The 17,188-nt window shown below is 46.8% G+C and overlaps 1 protein-coding gene across 4 annotated transcripts in view; it reads left to right on the forward strand.

Moving 5' to 3' along the window:
* Nucleotides 1–13,040, forward strand: part of FN1 (fibronectin 1) — a 54,784-nt gene extending 41,744 nt beyond the window's left edge. For 2 of the 4 annotated variants that reach the window (XM_075511268.1, XM_075511270.1), the window contains 14 exons: nucleotides 343–612; nucleotides 2,490–2,677; nucleotides 3,788–3,875; nucleotides 4,057–4,233; nucleotides 4,472–4,561; nucleotides 4,776–4,955; nucleotides 5,511–5,600; nucleotides 6,452–6,918; nucleotides 7,496–7,634; nucleotides 9,080–9,244; nucleotides 10,509–10,634; nucleotides 11,224–11,330; nucleotides 11,639–11,749; nucleotides 12,197–13,040. In XM_075511268.1, coding sequence (XP_075367383.1) covers nucleotides 343–612; nucleotides 2,490–2,677; nucleotides 3,788–3,875; nucleotides 4,057–4,233; nucleotides 4,472–4,561; nucleotides 4,776–4,955; nucleotides 5,511–5,600; nucleotides 6,452–6,918; nucleotides 7,496–7,634; nucleotides 9,080–9,244; nucleotides 10,509–10,634; nucleotides 11,224–11,330; nucleotides 11,639–11,749; nucleotides 12,197–12,271 — 2,273 coding nt within the window. In that variant the 3' untranslated portion in view covers nucleotides 12,272–13,040. The remainder of the gene's footprint in view (nucleotides 1–342; nucleotides 613–2,489; nucleotides 2,678–3,787; nucleotides 3,876–4,056; nucleotides 4,234–4,471; nucleotides 4,562–4,775; nucleotides 4,956–5,510; nucleotides 5,601–6,451; nucleotides 6,919–7,495; nucleotides 7,635–9,079; nucleotides 9,245–10,508; nucleotides 10,635–11,223; nucleotides 11,331–11,638; nucleotides 11,750–12,196) is intronic. The other 2 variants (XM_075511269.1, XM_075511271.1) reach the window with 1 other exon arrangement.
* Nucleotides 13,041–17,188: the final 4,148 nt, after the last annotated feature.

Genomic DNA, 17,188 nt, shown 5'->3' on the forward strand with positions numbered 1-17,188 from the left:
CTTTAAGGTAGCTTAATGCTACCATAAAAGGAGTTTCAGTGCCAAGGGGACTGAAATATAGGTAAGAGCTGGTGTCCTGGGTGCTTTGAAGGTGCTAATGCAAGTCCTTTTGGTTTCAACAAAGCCAAGATTACCTTCCTGCTGTCTGGCACCCACAAACTCTCAGCCTTACTCTGCACGGGCGTAAGCATGTGTGCAAGGTGCAGCACAGAGGAGAATCAAGTACCCCCTCTCCCGCGCAAAACCAAAAACTGCTTTGCATGTAATAGAAATGCTTTTTATTTTCCTCACCCACAACCTGCTTTTTATCACATAACCTCTTACCGTTAATTTGCCTAACAGACATTGACCGCCCTAAAGGACTAACATTCACTGAGGTGGATGTTGATTCCATCAAAATTGCTTGGGAAAGCCCGCAGGGGCAAGTCACCAGGTACAGGGTGACCTACTCAAGCCCTGAGGATGGAATCCATGAGCTATTGCCGGCCCCAGGTGGCGAAGAAGACACTGCTGAGCTGCATGGCCTCAGGCCAGGTTCTGAGTACACTATCAATATCGTTGCCATATACGATGACATGGAGAGCCTGCCCCTCACTGGGACCCAGTCCACAGGTACACCTTTAACTACACCGCCCAGCAGGCTATGGCAGCAGTGGCTTCTGCCCTGTTGGGTAAAGCGTGCTTCCACGCGCAACTGGTGCTCTGTGCCGGGGAAGCCCCAGGGGCAGCCAAGGGGATGCGATTGCTCTTGAGAGATGGCTTAGTTGGTGCCGGAGAGCTGGCTGCCAGCGGAGTCAGCCTATATACACATTAGGGAAGGCAGGGAATGGAGGAAAGATGAGCAGGATTGAAGGAGCAGATTCTAGAGAAAGGAGGGATGTTACCTTAGAGCCTTCTCTCAGTCCTCAAGTGGATCAGTAATGTCGGGTCCCTAGTCACGGAGCCTAATTCACGGTGAACCACCCTCTCACAACGCTCTTGTCTTGTCTTTAGGATGTGGGGCACCTGCAAGCAGAGGCAGTTACCAACAACAGAGAGATTAGGGCAGCTTTCATCCCCCAGGGTCCTTGCTGTTGGATGGAGCAAAAGATCAGCATGAAGGACTAGGAGATTGCTTAACCCTCAGGTCTCACAGAGCCTCTAGATCCTTCACTGGCACTGCCCTAAGGACGACACCCTGCGCTCACATCACCTCCAAAAGGAGAGGACATGCTCCATTCCGGAGAGTCCCTTATGTGCCAGTCTGATGTGCCAACTCCCTGTAGAATACAGTTAAAATTCCTTTGTGAAAAAAGAAAAGGAAGCTATTGCTTGAGATAAAAATTACTTCCGGCAATATGGAATCCATGGCAAAGCTTCCAGCATTACCTGACGTGTCTTATTACAAAGGTAGCACCTTTGTAATAAAGGTCTCCTGTTCATTTGCGGATGAAAAGTTGGCACTATAATTCCAGGGGTGTAATGAAGAGAGTGGTTCCCAGTGTATGGATTGCTATACTAAACTGAAGCAAAGTGCTGTAGTGATTGAAACAGCTGGCTGACTACCTGCCAGAAATGCAAATATAGGAATTTTTAAAACCCGCTCTCGGTGGTTTACCCTTTGTGGGCTGTTCAAAAGCATATCTGAAGTCATTCAAGACTTTCCATTGTCTCTCATGGGCTTTAGATTGAGCTCTGAGCAAAGCAACAAGGGAGAATTATCTTCTATTTCCACTCTATAAAATTAGAAAACTTCACAGCAACGTGCTAATGGTGGTCACTATGGTAAGGTATATTTTTCCCTTGTTTACAGCCCCAGGATTACCAACAGTAAGGCAAGAAAATGTTTCAATGGATGCTCCTTTTTTTATGCCAACATTTGTTTTTAAAGATACCAGATGTGTTAGCTCCTGAACAGACTCTTGTGTGATGAGCCTTACGGCCACCACAGCTCTGCTTTTCCATTGCCTTGCTCTCTGTGTAGTAATTTACACTTGTGTAAGTGGCTGTAAAATGCTTCCCCTCTGCATTTGCAGTATTTTTATATCCTCCTCGCAATTCCTGAGCCTGCTTCCTATGTACTTTTGTAAATCATCCATCGTATTTTAGAAATGAACAGAGATTGGCAAGTGAAGCAGGACTAAACTGTTAGCTGTGTGACGAAAAGCAGAGACGGGCAGAAGAATTAAAACAGACTGGCCTACTACAGATTTAAGCACCTCCCAAAGCCTTCACCCGACATGACAGCAAGTGTTGTTACTCGCCTAACTTCAGGGTTGAAGCATCGAGATCTCCTTATTTCTGCTAAAAAGTGTTACTGTAGATGTGAGAACCTCCTCCTGAATACCTTGTCCCCTTCCATGGTGCTTTATGCCTGTGTTTGCAGAAGGCACACCACTTTCCTGCCCGTGTATTTCAGGCCTAAACCTGTCTCATGTTCAGGAGAGAATATTGTTTTATCCAAGACTGTCTTCTTTAAACTGACCATGTGCCAATCTGGATTTTTGCAGCAATTCCACCTCCAACAAACCTGAAGTTTACTCAGGTAACTCCCACCAGTCTTACCGTCAACTGGAATGCACCAAACGTTCGCCTCACTGGCTACAGAGTCAGAGTGAATCCCAAAGAAAAGACTGGTCCTATGAAGGAAATCAACCTTTCTCCGGATAGTACATCTGCTGTCGTGTCTGGATTAATGGTAACTCTTTTCTTTGTGTAATACAGACTGTGTTGTGGGAAGGAGATGTTAGGAGAACTTGAAGCAATTTCAAATTCCTGGGTCAGGAACCTCAGCTGGAGTAGATCATTACAGCTCCTAAGGGTCTGACTCTGTTTGAAGTCTGACTAGCCATCAGCTGTAACTACTCATTACCATAGTTTTTAAAAGGCAAGGAATTGGCCTGCTGAATCTGCATTCTTTCCCCTTCCTCATTTAGCACAGAGAGACTGGATGCCTTAATCAAATGCAAATTATCAGGTTCACAATCAACAGTAACCCAGTAAAATGCTTTTACTCATCTTTCACAAAAGGGGTCAGATAAAGTGACCTAATGCAGAAGTTTCAAGCTGTGATATGGGAGCTCTGGCAGTCTATTGCCTATTTTTAAGACATCTACAAAATGTAAGTAAAAAATGCAAGTCTTGTGTGAGTAGGCTTAAATTTGCTATATAGCCATCTTCTCCACTGGAAACGTTTCGGGAGTTCCTGAACTGGAAGAGGCTGAAAACTGCTTTTACGCTTCCTGTTATCTTAAAAAGCTACTGATCTGTTTTTAAGGAGTTTTAGGAATCATTTTCAAAAATGAGCCTTAAAAAAATTCTAATCTAGGTGGACTCCTGGTCTGATGCAGTCAAGGATGAAAGACCACACTGTAATTTCCACCATTCTCTTTTCTTCACAGCAAGAGCACCTTATCATAGCAAATGGCATCCATTAACCCCAGGAAAAACAGGATGTAAATTAGGTTTTTTTTGAAGAATCAGCTTTGAAGCACGGATTGCAAAATGAGGGATGATAAATAAGCTTCTTCCAGGATTTCCTCTGCTCCTGGGTGTGCACATGTGCACTACTAGTATTATCAACAGCACTGTTTATCAGGGTCCATGTCTAATCTTTTATTACAGCTGGAAATAATTAAATTATCCTGTCAGTCCTTCACTGATTAAAATTACTGAGTTATTTTAAGGTTTCCTACTTCAGTAACTGGTGACCAAGAAATGTGGCTCCACCAAACACTGAACAAGGGCAGGAGTATTTCCCACTGTGCCAGGTCCTTCTCATAACACGGTATAACTTTGTCCATTCTAGGTAGCAACCAAGTATGAAGTGAGCGTGTATGCCCTGAAGGACTCTCTGACCAGCCGACCAGCCCAGGGAGTGGTCACCACTCTTGAAAGTAAGTAGTGATCCTCCACAAATGACCAACTAGTACCGTGCTGGGTGCAGAGGCTGAGATCCTACTCTGTGTCAAAAGTAAGGCTCTCTACAAAGCTCCGGCAAAGGCCTTCACAAACATTTGGCTGGTAGGATTCACAATCCCCACAGTGCTGACAGGAGACCTTTTCCTTCTGGTGCAGATGTCAGTCCCCCTCGCAGGGCCCGAGTGACAGATGCCACTGAGACAACCATCACCATTACTTGGAGAACCAAGACTGAGACCATCACTGGCTTCCAAGTTGATGCTGTCCCAGCGAGTGGCCAGAACCCCATTCAAAGGACCATCAGCCCTGACGTTAGGACTTACACTATCACTGGTAAGTGAGGGGCTTCTGCAGGTGCAGGAGCTTCCAGGGTCATACCGGAAGGTACGCTGGGTTCTTGTTTAGTAGTTGAATTTCCTTGATGAGAAATAATATAGGAACAAAAGGTAAGAAAAAAATACCTGAGTCATAAAGACTAGTCTCCAAGAAGCAGCTGTTGAAAGACATTCTGACGTCCCTTTTAGATGGTTTCCTCACATTAGCTAACACTTATGTTTCAACTTCATTTCAGGCTTGCAACCTGGCAATGACTACAAGATCTACCTTTACACTCTGAACGAGAATGCACGCAGTTCCCCAGTAGTGATTGATGCCTCCACTGGTAATGATCTTGTCTGCCTTTTCTGCTCATGCTAACACATCGTAATCACATATGGTCAGGCAGAAGTTGTCTATATCTGATCACGTATAATATTTACTGTGACTTACAGCAGTAGGTTTTACTCCTGAGTTTAAGGGTGTCAGAAGATGCAGTGCAGGTGAAGAATATGCTTGCCTTTACTGCCTTTGACTTGTTTCCTTTTGTTTTCACCTAGCTATCGATGCTCCTTCTAACCTGCGCTTCCTTACAACCACAAGCAACTCCCTCCTGGCTACCTGGCAGCCTCCACGAGCCAAGATCACAGGCTACATCATCAGATATGAGAAACCTGGCTCACCAGCCAAAGAGGTTCTGCCTCGCCCTCGGCCCGGCACCACCGAGGCTACTATTACTGGTACCTGCCTCTGTTTTGTTTGGGAGCTCTTCACCTGAAACACTTAAATTTGGAGAGGGGGAAGGCCTAATTATAAAATGTGTTGATGGTCAGCTAAGAGAAAGACAAAGTTTTGTTCCTTTATTGTGGTTTCTAATGACAGACCGTGGTTTTATAAGCACACCTGTCCTACAAACACAGTACACTTCTCTGATCAGATCAACCATCAGATTTGAACAATCCACAGATGTTTGTTTCTACTGCCACCACAACTGTCATCCATTCCAGGAAAAAAGCCCATGACTCTGGCACCCCATCAGTGCCACATCCTGAAGATTCATTATGTTTTAGGTCTGCAGCGTCCATGATCCCCGCTGACATGGCCAGATTTCAAACTTGCTCTGAGCAGCAGGAGGCTGGACTCTTTGTACTGTCCTGAAAACCTCCAATCCAAAATGCACGTACCCATGCTATGGCCATCCCCACCTCTCATTCTGCCTTAGAGCCCACCCATAATCATAAAAGAAAAGCAACTCGTAAAGTTAAGATTGCTTTGTGTCCTTCCTCTCTCTCTAGGTTTGGAACCAGGAACCGAATACATCATCTACATCATTGCTGTGAAGAACAATCAAAAGAGTGAACCACTGGTTGGCAGAAAAAGGACAGGTAAAACAAAAAAAACCCTCTGGATTGTTGTGTGCCCACAGGAGATGATGTCTTCCACCTGGGGAATAAAATCTCAGGACTGAAATAGTAACGTTATTTAAAATATCCTGTTCATGCCATTCAGCCACACCTTTTTTATGAGTCAAATAGGCTTTGTAAGGAGGTTTTCCTTTCTGGGATGCAGGAGGTAAGATTCTGAAGTTACATGAATTGCATTTAGCTGCATTTGAACCCTAAGAACAGAACAACACGCTTGGTGCTTGATTCTTGTCTGGGTACCTAATTCATAATTAAATTAGGGCTAACACTCACATTTCCGTCTAGCATATGATGGCATCAAAGGCGGAATCCATTCATTTGTTGCCCATTGCATTTCTCTTACTTTACACCCTCTACAGTGCGAGATTGAGATACCTGTAGCCAGCAAAATACCAGCTATATATCCGAATGTGATCAAGGAGCTGGTTTCTTACTGCACACCAGTGATTTTTCTTAAACCAATAACCTATGAATATCTCTTGTAATCATTTCTTCTTCTCAGTTTGAGCAGTAGTGGCTTCTTTGGGTTGCAGTGTTCACAACTGTTGCTCAGCTGTATGAAAATTTCATACCAACACACTTCTTATGCCTATGTATGAAAGATATATGTATATTTATATACTATATAAATATATAGAGAGATAGAAATTACCTTCACAATCACAGTGAGGTCATAAAAAGTGTGTTGCATTTTGGGATGATTGCTAATCTTTGATGCTTGGAGCGGTGTACAGCATCCACTCTAGCTGATTAATTTACCATTGTTTATTTGCCACGCTTTGCTTTATGGCTTCTAACCTTTCTTTGGCTAGATGAGCTTCCCACGTTGATTACCAGACCGCACCCCAACCAACCCGACATTCTCGACGTACCTTCCATTGACGAGGGGACCCCTTACCTCACAAACAATAGGTATGACAATGGAAACGGTATCCAACTTCCAGGCACCTCTGGGCACCCGCAGACAATAGGACACCAGGGTCAACAAGTCTTCTTTGAGGAGCACGGCTACAGACGGCCTGTACCCACCACAGCAACTCCCCTTAGGCCGGGGTCAAGACGACAACCACCAAATGTAGATGAAGCGATTGAAATCCCTGGGTACCAAGTGCCTGTCATAGTCGAACCTTCATACCCGCACTCCCGTGGGCCCAGGCGCAATGACACCACGGGTCAAGAAGCTCTTTCTCAGACAACCATCTCTTGGAGGCCGTTGCTGGAGAGCTCTGAATACATCATCTCATGTCAGCCAGTCAGCCAGGACGAAGATACTCTGCAGGTAACTGAACTGCCGTAGCACAGGACCGGTGTAAGCCTCGCCCGTGGCAGCACACCCTTGGGAGTCCAGCCCTTTACTGTGTTAAGGGGATGGCAGTCAGAGTTGACTTAGAGTCTTACTAACACGAAGCTGAGAGCAGGATGAATGCCTCCCTCCTCTCCTTCATGGAGAAGGCTACAGGGTAAAAGTGCTAAAACAGAAAGCCCTTGAAATGCTGACAGTATCAATGCTTCACCAGGGGAGGGGGCAGTCAGGGAGATCACTGGGAGTTTCAAAGACTGAAGCGCTGCTTCTCCAAGCCAAAGACTCCCTTAGCCCTTCTCCTTTGTCTCCCTGGGTTTCTGTTTCCCTGAAATGGTGGTACTAACAGATGCCTCATGATCCACAGTCCAGAGTAGTCAAATTTAACTTGGTATTGTTTGAAGTTCTCAGAATGTCTAAGGGGAATGGGCTGGCTCCAGTATGGTACAGAGCATAGAAGTCAACCTAAACACCCTGTCTTTCCTATGAGTGGGGTGACACCTAAAGAGTAATCACCCTTCCCTTTCCGGTGACTTGGCATTGCCTCTTGTTGCAGTTCAGGGTTCCCGGAACTTCCTCCAGTGCTACGCTTACTGGCCTGACAAGAGGGGCCACCTACAACATCATAGTGGAAGCCCTGAAAGATCACCGGAGACAAAAGGTGCTGGAGGAGGTGGTCACAGTTGGCAATACTGGTAAGTAAAAAAGCTTTATGGAGTCTAGGTGAACCTGTGCTGGTCCTGCCTCCTTTCCCATACTCAATGCAACCTACCTGGTGCCCAGGCTTGAGAATAGTTCAGAGAGGAAACTGCTCCAGACACGGAGAGTTCATAGCAGGGCACTGGGACAAGCGATTTGTGACGTCCGCTGGTTTTGGATGACTGACACACTGACGGTGTGACTAGAGCTATTCTGATCTGTTGTCTAATCATGAAGAACGTGGTTTGAGGCTCCGTACACTCTTCTAGGGTCAGTGCCCAGGAGAGAGCAAGAGATCCGGTATTTGCTGCTCATAAAAGAAGTCGGGGATCACGCTGGTGTCGCAGATTCCTGCCCAGCAGCGAAGATCCGCTGTCACAGTAACACATCATGCTTATGGGAAGGTGTCAGTGGCCGGCTTATCCGCTCTGTCAGTCATTTGCCACTGCTTCTTGTGTCAGTTATCCAGCAGCACCGCTAAGACCATCCTGAAGGTCCAGCAGCAGGGCAGGCTGCCTGCAGAGGTGCTAATTAGGCACAAACAGGCAGCGCTTAGAAGCCATGTGACCAACCACAAATACTTGTGGTCAGAGACAGCACTTGCCACAGCTGGAAAGCCCAGAGCCCACACACACCCTGTGGAACCTGGGCTTTGCTTTTACCAGCACAGGGGGCTGGTCAACAGCTCTTTTTCTCTCCCTCCATCTCCTCCTGTGTGCATTTTGAGGTCAAAAAGAAGACGACAGGATGGTAGAAGAGGAAATGAAGAGTTAAAGATTTATGTTGTCCACTCATTAAGCCTCTCCATACTGCCCCCACCTCCCTGGGAAATAAGGCTGTTGCTCCCCTTCCAGCACCCCAGTTGCCTGACGGCTGTCTCAGACTGAACCGAGAGCGTTAACTCTTGACCCTGACCATCACACACTGAACTGGTGGTTGTAAAACACCCACCTTCCAATCAAGGCACGCACCTGAGGTGGAAGTCAGTCTGTCCAACAGCATGGTCTGATCTCCTCCCATCCCCCTGCCACGAGCTACAGTCTGAAGCGCCCCAAAAAAGTGCACATGCAGCTACCAACCTCCTGCTGTTCTCCAGCGTCTCACAGCACATTTCTCTTAAAAACAGGCTAAGTCAGGTTGCTGCTCTCCAGCAGCAAATGCAAAAACTCACACTTGCTTGAAACTTGGCAAATCAAAATGAAAATAGCCTTCACGTCAGGTTTTTTTATCATTCCACTGCTCTGACACATGCAAATGGAAAATAAATCACAGGGAGTCTGGACTGCTGACAGAGCCATCAAGTATATGCCCATGGGGTAGCTCCATTACTGCCAGGATATTGTAAGAAGAAAAAAAAAGCACGTATTCAGTGAAAATCATTCTGTCTTTCAGTGGTTCCTATTGCTGTGTGTGATGCCTGTTTCTTCTCTTTTCGTTCCAGTGTCTGAAGGCCTAAACCAGCCAGCTGACGACACCTGCTTTGATACTTACACTGGCTCCTTCTATTCCATTGGCGAGGAATGGGAGCGGTTATCTGACACTGGCTTTAAACTCTGGTGCCAGTGTTTAGGCTTTGGCAGTGGTCATTTCAGATGCGATTCTTCTAGTGAGTAGCTTGCTTTTGACCATCCCTGTCTCCAAGCTCCCTCAGCACTAATGGCATGTTTGACAGAACCAGCCTGATCCAACCACGATGCAAATGAATGCAGGCTCTCAAGTTTTTAAACCAAATCAGTGTTTTGCATCACGACAAGTGATGGAAAACTTTGGTTACTTCTGAGCCGTGCAGCTTATCTAGTATCGCCATTCGCTGCATCAGCAACAATCAATATTGTATTGATAGGTAATGACTTTTTCACTGAAGTTAAATGTTTGTTTTATTTTCCCTAGCCTTGCCAGGCACGTCTCGGTAACGTGTAAAGGTGAGATAGACAAGACGCCTAAATGATAGTGTCTGAGTAGCCATTTAAGAAGACAGCTTTGAGTATTAAATTACGGTTGAATCTTCATCTCCTAATTATATACATCGTTGCAATGGGCCAGACAGAACTTGTGTGGATTTCAGTGGTATTACAGCAAGTACCGAGTCTGTTTTGCATTACAGACAGCCTTTGCAAAGCATCTTGCCGAACGAGTTCTCATATTTTCTCAGCTGCTCTTTGAAGCTCTGTCGAGCAGGCAACACCTCTGCCGAGGCACTAAGTTTTGTTCTTTGCAGGACTGTGGTTTACATGGAAGAGTATCAAACTTCATGTAAGGGAATGGCACAAAAGTCTGTGATTGACTGAGTGGTTTAACACAACACATACTCAGTTAATTTAAATTATGCTTTTAAATTGCAGAGTAAGCTAAGCAAAGAGGGGTATTTCTGCAATTTGCATAGACTCAGAGGAGTGACTGCAAGGAAGACACTCATTTTACAGGATTAATATTTATATTTCATCATTTGATACCCATGGCTTACCTGCTGTGTTTTGCAGTCTGTGTGATACAGTTTTACTGGGTATTTGCTCAAAAAAGAGCATTTAAAATATTTTTCTCTCCCTTCCTTCCCCCCGTCTATTAAATTCCCTTCATTTCTCTTCCTCTCCTATTAGCCAACCCTCCTCTCCCCCTCCCCAGTCTTTGTCACATCCTACTTACTCTTCTCCTAAGAGCCTCTAGCCATTTTCTAGAGCTGTAATGCTCCTCAGCAGTTAAAAGCTGCAGGAGCTGAACCTGTTTCCTCCTTGGGACCCACATGAGCTGAAAAGATTCTTTCTCCTGCCCCTCTGTTGGTTCCTGAGGCAACACCAAGCTGTTCTCCTCCCGTTGTGTCACTGCAGCCTGTGGGATAACTCCTGCTTCTCTTGTTCCTCTGCCTTCTCCAGAGTGGTGCCACGATAATGGTGTAAACTACAAGATTGGGGAGAAGTGGGACCGGCAGGGGGAGAATGGCCAGATGATGAGCTGCACCTGCCTTGGGAACGGAAAAGGAGAATTCAAGTGTGAACCTCGTAAGTCTCCTTCCGATGTTAACTTAATTAAGCTCCCATTCAGGAAGCTTCAGCATCTTAGGGCTGTTCCCATTAAGGTCTTGCCATGGGGGCAGGCAGAGTATCAGTAAGTCTGATTCAGTGACAGATTGAATCTGTTCTCAGAAGAGCTGAAGGCATAAAACTCACATTTCCAAGCTTACAAAGAAGACGACCCTCTTTTGTCAGCTAAGGTCGCAGCACACTCAGCATCTCTCTGCCTTTGGCCCTGGAGCCACACAAGAGGAACATGTCACTGCACGAAGTGGTGTAGGTTACCCTAATCAGTAACACAGGACATTTCTGCAGGGCCTGTCCCCTGAAGATCCTCTGGACTTCACACTATGGATTAAACTGCATTGCTCTTGTCAGGCAAATACCCTCATGTTCTAGTTTCAAGTGTCCGGAGAGCTATAAAAGTGACTGATGTTCCTGCTGCCAGGCAGTGAGCCTCTGGTCAAACAGGGAGAGCGCCCTGGCCAGAGGCTCCTGTTCTGATCACCAAGCTGCTCTGAGAATGCTTAAAGCCACGCACAGGCCATGCAACTGAGCTCTGCCTGTCCCTCCACAGATGAGACCACGTGCTACGATGACGGGAAGATGTACCAAGTTGGAGAGCAGTGGCAGAAGGAGTACTTCGGGGCCATCTGCTCCTGCACTTGTTACGGAGGACAGCAGGTAAGCAGGAGGGACTTGGCAGGCTGAACAGGGGGAATAAGGAGAGGAGGCTGTGCTGGAGTGCAGTCCTAAGACTGCTGGGTTTCAGGTCAGATGGCGTCTAATGCCTGGCCAAAACAGGCCCATATAAGAAGAAAAATAATTAGGAGAGCATAAGCAGGGACTTGGAGTCGGGGCCTGTATGGTGTAAAATGGGAGCAACCTCCCTGGTGTTGGTGGAGCTGTACCCACGTGCACGAACACGGGCAGCTCCTCGGCCATCCGCATCAGCGCGGTCTGACCCGCGCACGCGCGTTCTGTTTCTCTAGGGCTGGCGTTGTGACAACTGCCGCAGACCCAGCGTGGAGGTGGCCCATGAAGGCTCTGCTGGCCAAACCTACACACAGTTTACACAGAGATACCACCAGGCCACAAACACCGTGAGTACACTTTCCTTCTCTGCCCTCCCTTACTGTGGGTCTGGTCTATGGCACAGATACGTGGTGTCTGTACAGGGCTCGAGGGATAAGAGCAGCATGTAGCTTTCTGCCCGGTCAGAAGTGCACGATAGCCAGCAAACCGTCACTCTGCACAGCACAGAACACGCGCTTGAGCTCACACTTCCACACACAGCGTTCGGTGCCACACTCACGTCAGCGGGACTTCTCGTCTACTAGTGCTGGGATGCGCCTGCATGCTCTGGCTGAGGCGGTAGTGCATGTAGTGATTTCCTAGTCCTCACTTGCTGCTGTCAACCAGCTGCCTGCTTTGTGCTGAAAAAGCTGAACGGCTACACGGGCTGGTGACCGTTCTCAGCCCAAACCACAGCACCAAAGTGTCCGTCCTTACAGGACAGAGCGCTAACTGATTTCCTTCCCTCCTGACAGAACGTCAACTGCCCAATTGAGTGTTTCATGCCCCTAGATGTACAGGCAGACACACAACATCCACGGGGAAAGTAACATCCAGCAAGACTTCTTGCGGCAATGGCAACAGACAAACCAAAGTATAAATACCTATCTGCCACGATTACCATCCAAACTGGAGTGATGCTAGCAAAACCGCATCTTTTGCGAATGGCCCTCTGCTCTGGAGCCATTTTCCCAGCTTAAGCTCAACTCACAGCTTCTCCAAGCGCCACTCTTGGAGTGTTTCAGACTTTTCTCCTGATTGATAGCGATTGTCTTGTTTTTGCTCAAAGTGTTGAATACCAGTCAGTATTTTCAAATTTAAAGAAAAAAAGAGGGGGAGATGCTAAATCAGAAATCGGTGGGGGATCAAAATATGAAGGGGGAGGGAGGGTGTAGAAATTCCAGGTTCCCATGCTATGCAAAGAACATTTGAGTACAACATCCCTGAAGTTTAACGATAGGAAAGTCCATCAAACACTTCTGCTTTCACCTAAGCGTGCAGCCAGCAATACGATAGGAACAGCAAATCCAGTCACTGTGATATTTAAAATATGCACAGTCCTAATTCTTTCTCAATGATCCTAGTATTTTTCTAGCTGTATCTTTATATCTCATACTGTTATTTATCAGTTTTGTTCCCCTGACCTTCAAGTGTTTTTATATGGGAATAAAATGTATTGAAGACACTTAGTATGCAGTTGACAAAGAGGAATTTGGTGTAATTATGATCAGTGATTATTTTTATACTGTAAGTGCCAAAGCTTTACTACTGTGGAAAAGAAAAAAACAACTCTTTTAATAAAAAGATTTACAAACCAGACATGTAGTTTAAGCGATTCTCTTTGCTACCATGGAATCTAGGAAGAAGATTGTTATTCTGAGCTGGAGTAACATTGCCTTGAAACAAGATGGAACAAACATCTCAATGAAGCGCGAAGTAAACCTCAAGAGAATCTTGGTAGAGCAGCTTGTTAATTAAAGACTTCCAGCTGCACCCCCTGCCCCAGTAGAGCGCAGAGCCACTCTGAGTATGTATGCCACGCTGCAAGAGGCAGAGGCTTGCTTTGCGGGAATAGGTGGAGGAGAGAAAAGGGGGAGGGAAAGGAAAATATTCCCTGCTTTGGACATTAACTGAGGTAAAGAGATGGTCCGCAATCCAGCCAGACACTTAAATACCTAGAATCAAATTTGAGTTGCCAAAATTAGTGAGGCCATCCAGGCCCTTGAAGTTGGATGTGCTCAAAGCCTCGTTGTGCTTGCACCCAGTGACTCCCCCATGGGTCCAAATGGATGCCGGTCTCTGAGACGCTGCTCCATGCCTTGCCCCTGGGGAAGACCACAGTTCACCCCTCTCTGCAATGGAGGATAACGTCCCTGTGACCATTGAAAGGGTTTATAGAGGGGCTACCGCACCCTTCTTTCAGCTATTGCACCTCCATTTGCAACGTGGTAAATTCAAATAACAAAATCCAGAACTGGGGTCGTTTAGGTACCAGTGAGCGTGCCCTCAGGCACCGCTGTGACAGCGTCACAGAAATCCTTCCGTTACCTCTGCAGAAAGCCTCAAAAAGCAGGGGGGGACAGACAGCACCTGCGTCTACGCCTGCATGTTACAGGCAAAGACTGCTTTCAAGTCTACTCTGCTTCTGCCTCATGGGGTGGGGAGGGAGGTAAATGAAATTCTCCTCAAAACCTTTTTTAAAACAAAGCCAGTCATGATTACAATGAACAAAGTTAGCAATAAGTCCCTTTAGCTTGCGCTGCCAACCCTGCAAAAACCTGTACAGCATTTGCAAATACAGAACGTGAAAGGTTCTGTCATGATTCCTCAGGCCGTGTTCCTCTCTTGGCTACAAAAGCACCGTGTTACTGAAGTCAATGGATCTCTCTGGATCGAATAAAGCATAGCATGAAAATAGAATTTGGCTTCGTGACATGAGAAACACACACAGCAGTTGTTTGCACAGATTGCTATCTATAGAGCAACCAAAACATTTGCAAATAGTAAAATGATTGCAGCAGAAATCAGTTCTAGCCCACCAATGTTCAAGAGGCAAATGAATATCTAAAATACATGAGAACTAAAAATGGCAGAGACAGACACACAGCAAAATATTTTCCTTTTAAACTAGATTTCTATTAATTTGTCCTTCCCCCGTGAGGGTTATATATTTTGGAGCAGAGACCAAGTGCCAAGATCCCTCCTTGGTCACCTTGCCGCTAAGTAATTCACTTCACAGACACACAGGAGTTGCCCAGCTGAACAGAAGTCATAGTCCACCTCCTCTCCTCGCTCTGATGTCACATCACTGTAAGAGCAACACCTCCCCTCCCCGCAGTAAGCATTACGGGATAAAATGATTTAAACGATGCATTTTCTAAGCTCTCTGCCGAGGTTCATCCATGCCTTAAAGCACGAGTGTTTACATTGCTGACAATTTCTGTTTAACATTTACTAGTGTAATGCCGGGTATTTTGTCATTCAGCTAAAGCTTTTCTTTTCGGTCACATTTGAAAACCATTAGCAGAGCGCAGCAGAGAGGCAGTAGAAACTTGTGAGATCCAAAGTATCGACCACAAGTCTTTCCTTCTAGAAAAAATCAGCAACAAAAGGAACAGAGGTTTTTGAAGGTTCCCGTGCTTCGCCCAGGCCGTAGCGCATAAAGTAGCAAGAGAACAGCTGCCGGACCTTGAAACGCAGGCTCGATTTGGATCCACGGGCCACTTGAGCGCCAAGATCACCTCATGTCATCCCACCCAAGTTACCTTCACAGCCCAGGTGGGGATGAAGGGAGCATCTGCCCCTGTTAGCAGGGAGCTTTCAGACACCCTGGCCTCCCGAACAGGGTGCTCACAGCTACACCAAGCCCAATGGGACTTAAGCCCTTGGCTGTTCTTTTCCAGAAGTGGAGGCACATCTCCACGTGGCTTGTCTTCTCGGCTAACACAGAGCTTCAGTTAGAGCACAGGAACAACCAGAGTCAGGACTCTATTCCAGCAAGGAATGGAGTGGCTGAAGGAAAAAAAAAGGAAAAAAATCCACTGCTACTGCAGCAAAGGCCGAGAATGTTTCCTCCCCTCCCTGCCCTCTGTTTACTTCCACACTTTTGGGAGCTGTTCTCATTCTGCCAGCACGGGACCTGCCAGGGGCAAGGCGCCATATGGTGACAGTGCAAAACAGCCTGTCAGCAGCCCGCTCTTCAAAAAGCATCAACTGAGGGGAGCAGACCTATCCCCCCCGTGAGAAGAGACATGCCCTTTCCTACGGGAAACAGATACTGAGCAGAGCTATGCGGTTTGCTTTTAATCATTGTAAATATCAAAGGGAGAAGTAATTTATTCGACTAGCAGGAGATCAGCATACCTCATAAGGAAGCGTTACGGACCAACGCAGCGCTTTCTTACCCAGAACGACTCATCTGGCCTGCTGCACTGCGGGAAGGCTCACAGCCCTTAAGCCCAATTGTCAGCAGGGACTTGCTACCAGCAAGGACTGGATTCCCCCTTGAGGGCATCTCTCAGCGGCTAAAAACCAGCAGCTCCTGACCTGACCTCGCAGAGCAGCAGTTGGAGCCATCGCTTCCAGACCTGCCTACTCCTTCCAGAAGGACATGCGTGGCTCTGTGCCCAAAACAGGAGCCAGTCAAGCGCCAGGCTTCAGGCACTGCCAATTTCCTTCAAGGGGAAGGCTTCAGGCTAGTTGAAATTGTCACCGCAGCCCAGGTGACAAACCACCCTAAAGGGCATTCCTAGAGGTCAACCTCACACCTGGAACTAGACCAGAGTTTTTCCATCAGCCATTAGTCAGAGAAGTGAGGCAGGGCAGTCAAGGATACTTGCTTGGGACATTGGACACTTAGGTGCCTTTCCCCAATTCTGTACGACTCCTGTATGTCCTTTAACCTTACCAGAGGCACAGCAGGAGGCAAAAGCATCCCTCTACGGATGCTGTGAGACCTTGTGTACATAGAGAATTGCAGGCAGGAAGCACAAGATAGCACCTCCGTTACACATTTACTAGCATCTCATGCAGAAATCTCACCTGGAAGATTCGTACCTATTAACTTCCATCAGTAGATTAAACAGTGCTCCAAGGACAGCAAACAAAGGGTAAATGATAAGCAGGAATACAGGAGAATGGGAGCTGCCAGACGCTTATTACCAGGCTCTGTTTTGGCCAACGCTTTAGAAGATGCAGGTAAAGAACGGGCTAACAGATTCCTGACAGAACCTCACAGCATGGTATATACCAGCTATGGTGAAAACAGCGTGACAGAAAAGACATGTAAGGAATAGAAGAAAAGTGGAAGATAAGAGTCCAAACCCCAACTTTTAAAGTATTAGCTAATAAAACCAGGGAAGACTCTGAACACCGATACTCCATGGGAAGCAACGGCACAGAAAGCAGTCAGCTGGGCCAGGGCTGGGGTTAGCACAGCCACCAGGCAAGCAGTTAAGCAATGCACCTTTTTATTTTGGACTACCATCTTAATCTGGACCCAAAAAGTACAGTTCTTCCTACCCTGTCCTGCCTAATCCGGCCACTTGGAAACAACCCACTGTAGAGACCAGAAAAGACCAAATAATCCACTGTAGAGATCAGCAAAGAGAGAAGACTGCTCCCTTTCAGGCCAGAGCAAGGGCAGCGCTGGGCCTACAGAATTCCTGGGCAGTGCCCAGGGCCTAAGACACAAGGAGGGCAAGGGGAGCACATGTACATAGAGCAGCTGGAATGAATGCATTGAAGTAAAACCAGCACGTGGATTATGATGTCATAAATGACTCGCATCCCCCAGGAAGTATCTTTGCCTCGCTCAGTTCAAACCAGTCTGCATCAAACAGGCAGTCAGGTAAAATAAAATATATGCCCACAGTCATGGCAAGTCAGCAGCAGAGCCAGGAACACAGCCTGCATTTCCCCTCTTCCAGGTCCGTCTCCTACACCTACGCGCCCCTGCTATTGCTGGA

Source organism: Mycteria americana, chromosome 9 (assembly GCF_035582795.1).
Source record: "Mycteria americana isolate JAX WOST 10 ecotype Jacksonville Zoo and Gardens chromosome 9, USCA_MyAme_1.0, whole genome shotgun sequence".
NCBI lineage: Eukaryota > Metazoa > Chordata > Aves > Ciconiiformes > Ciconiidae > Mycteria > Mycteria americana.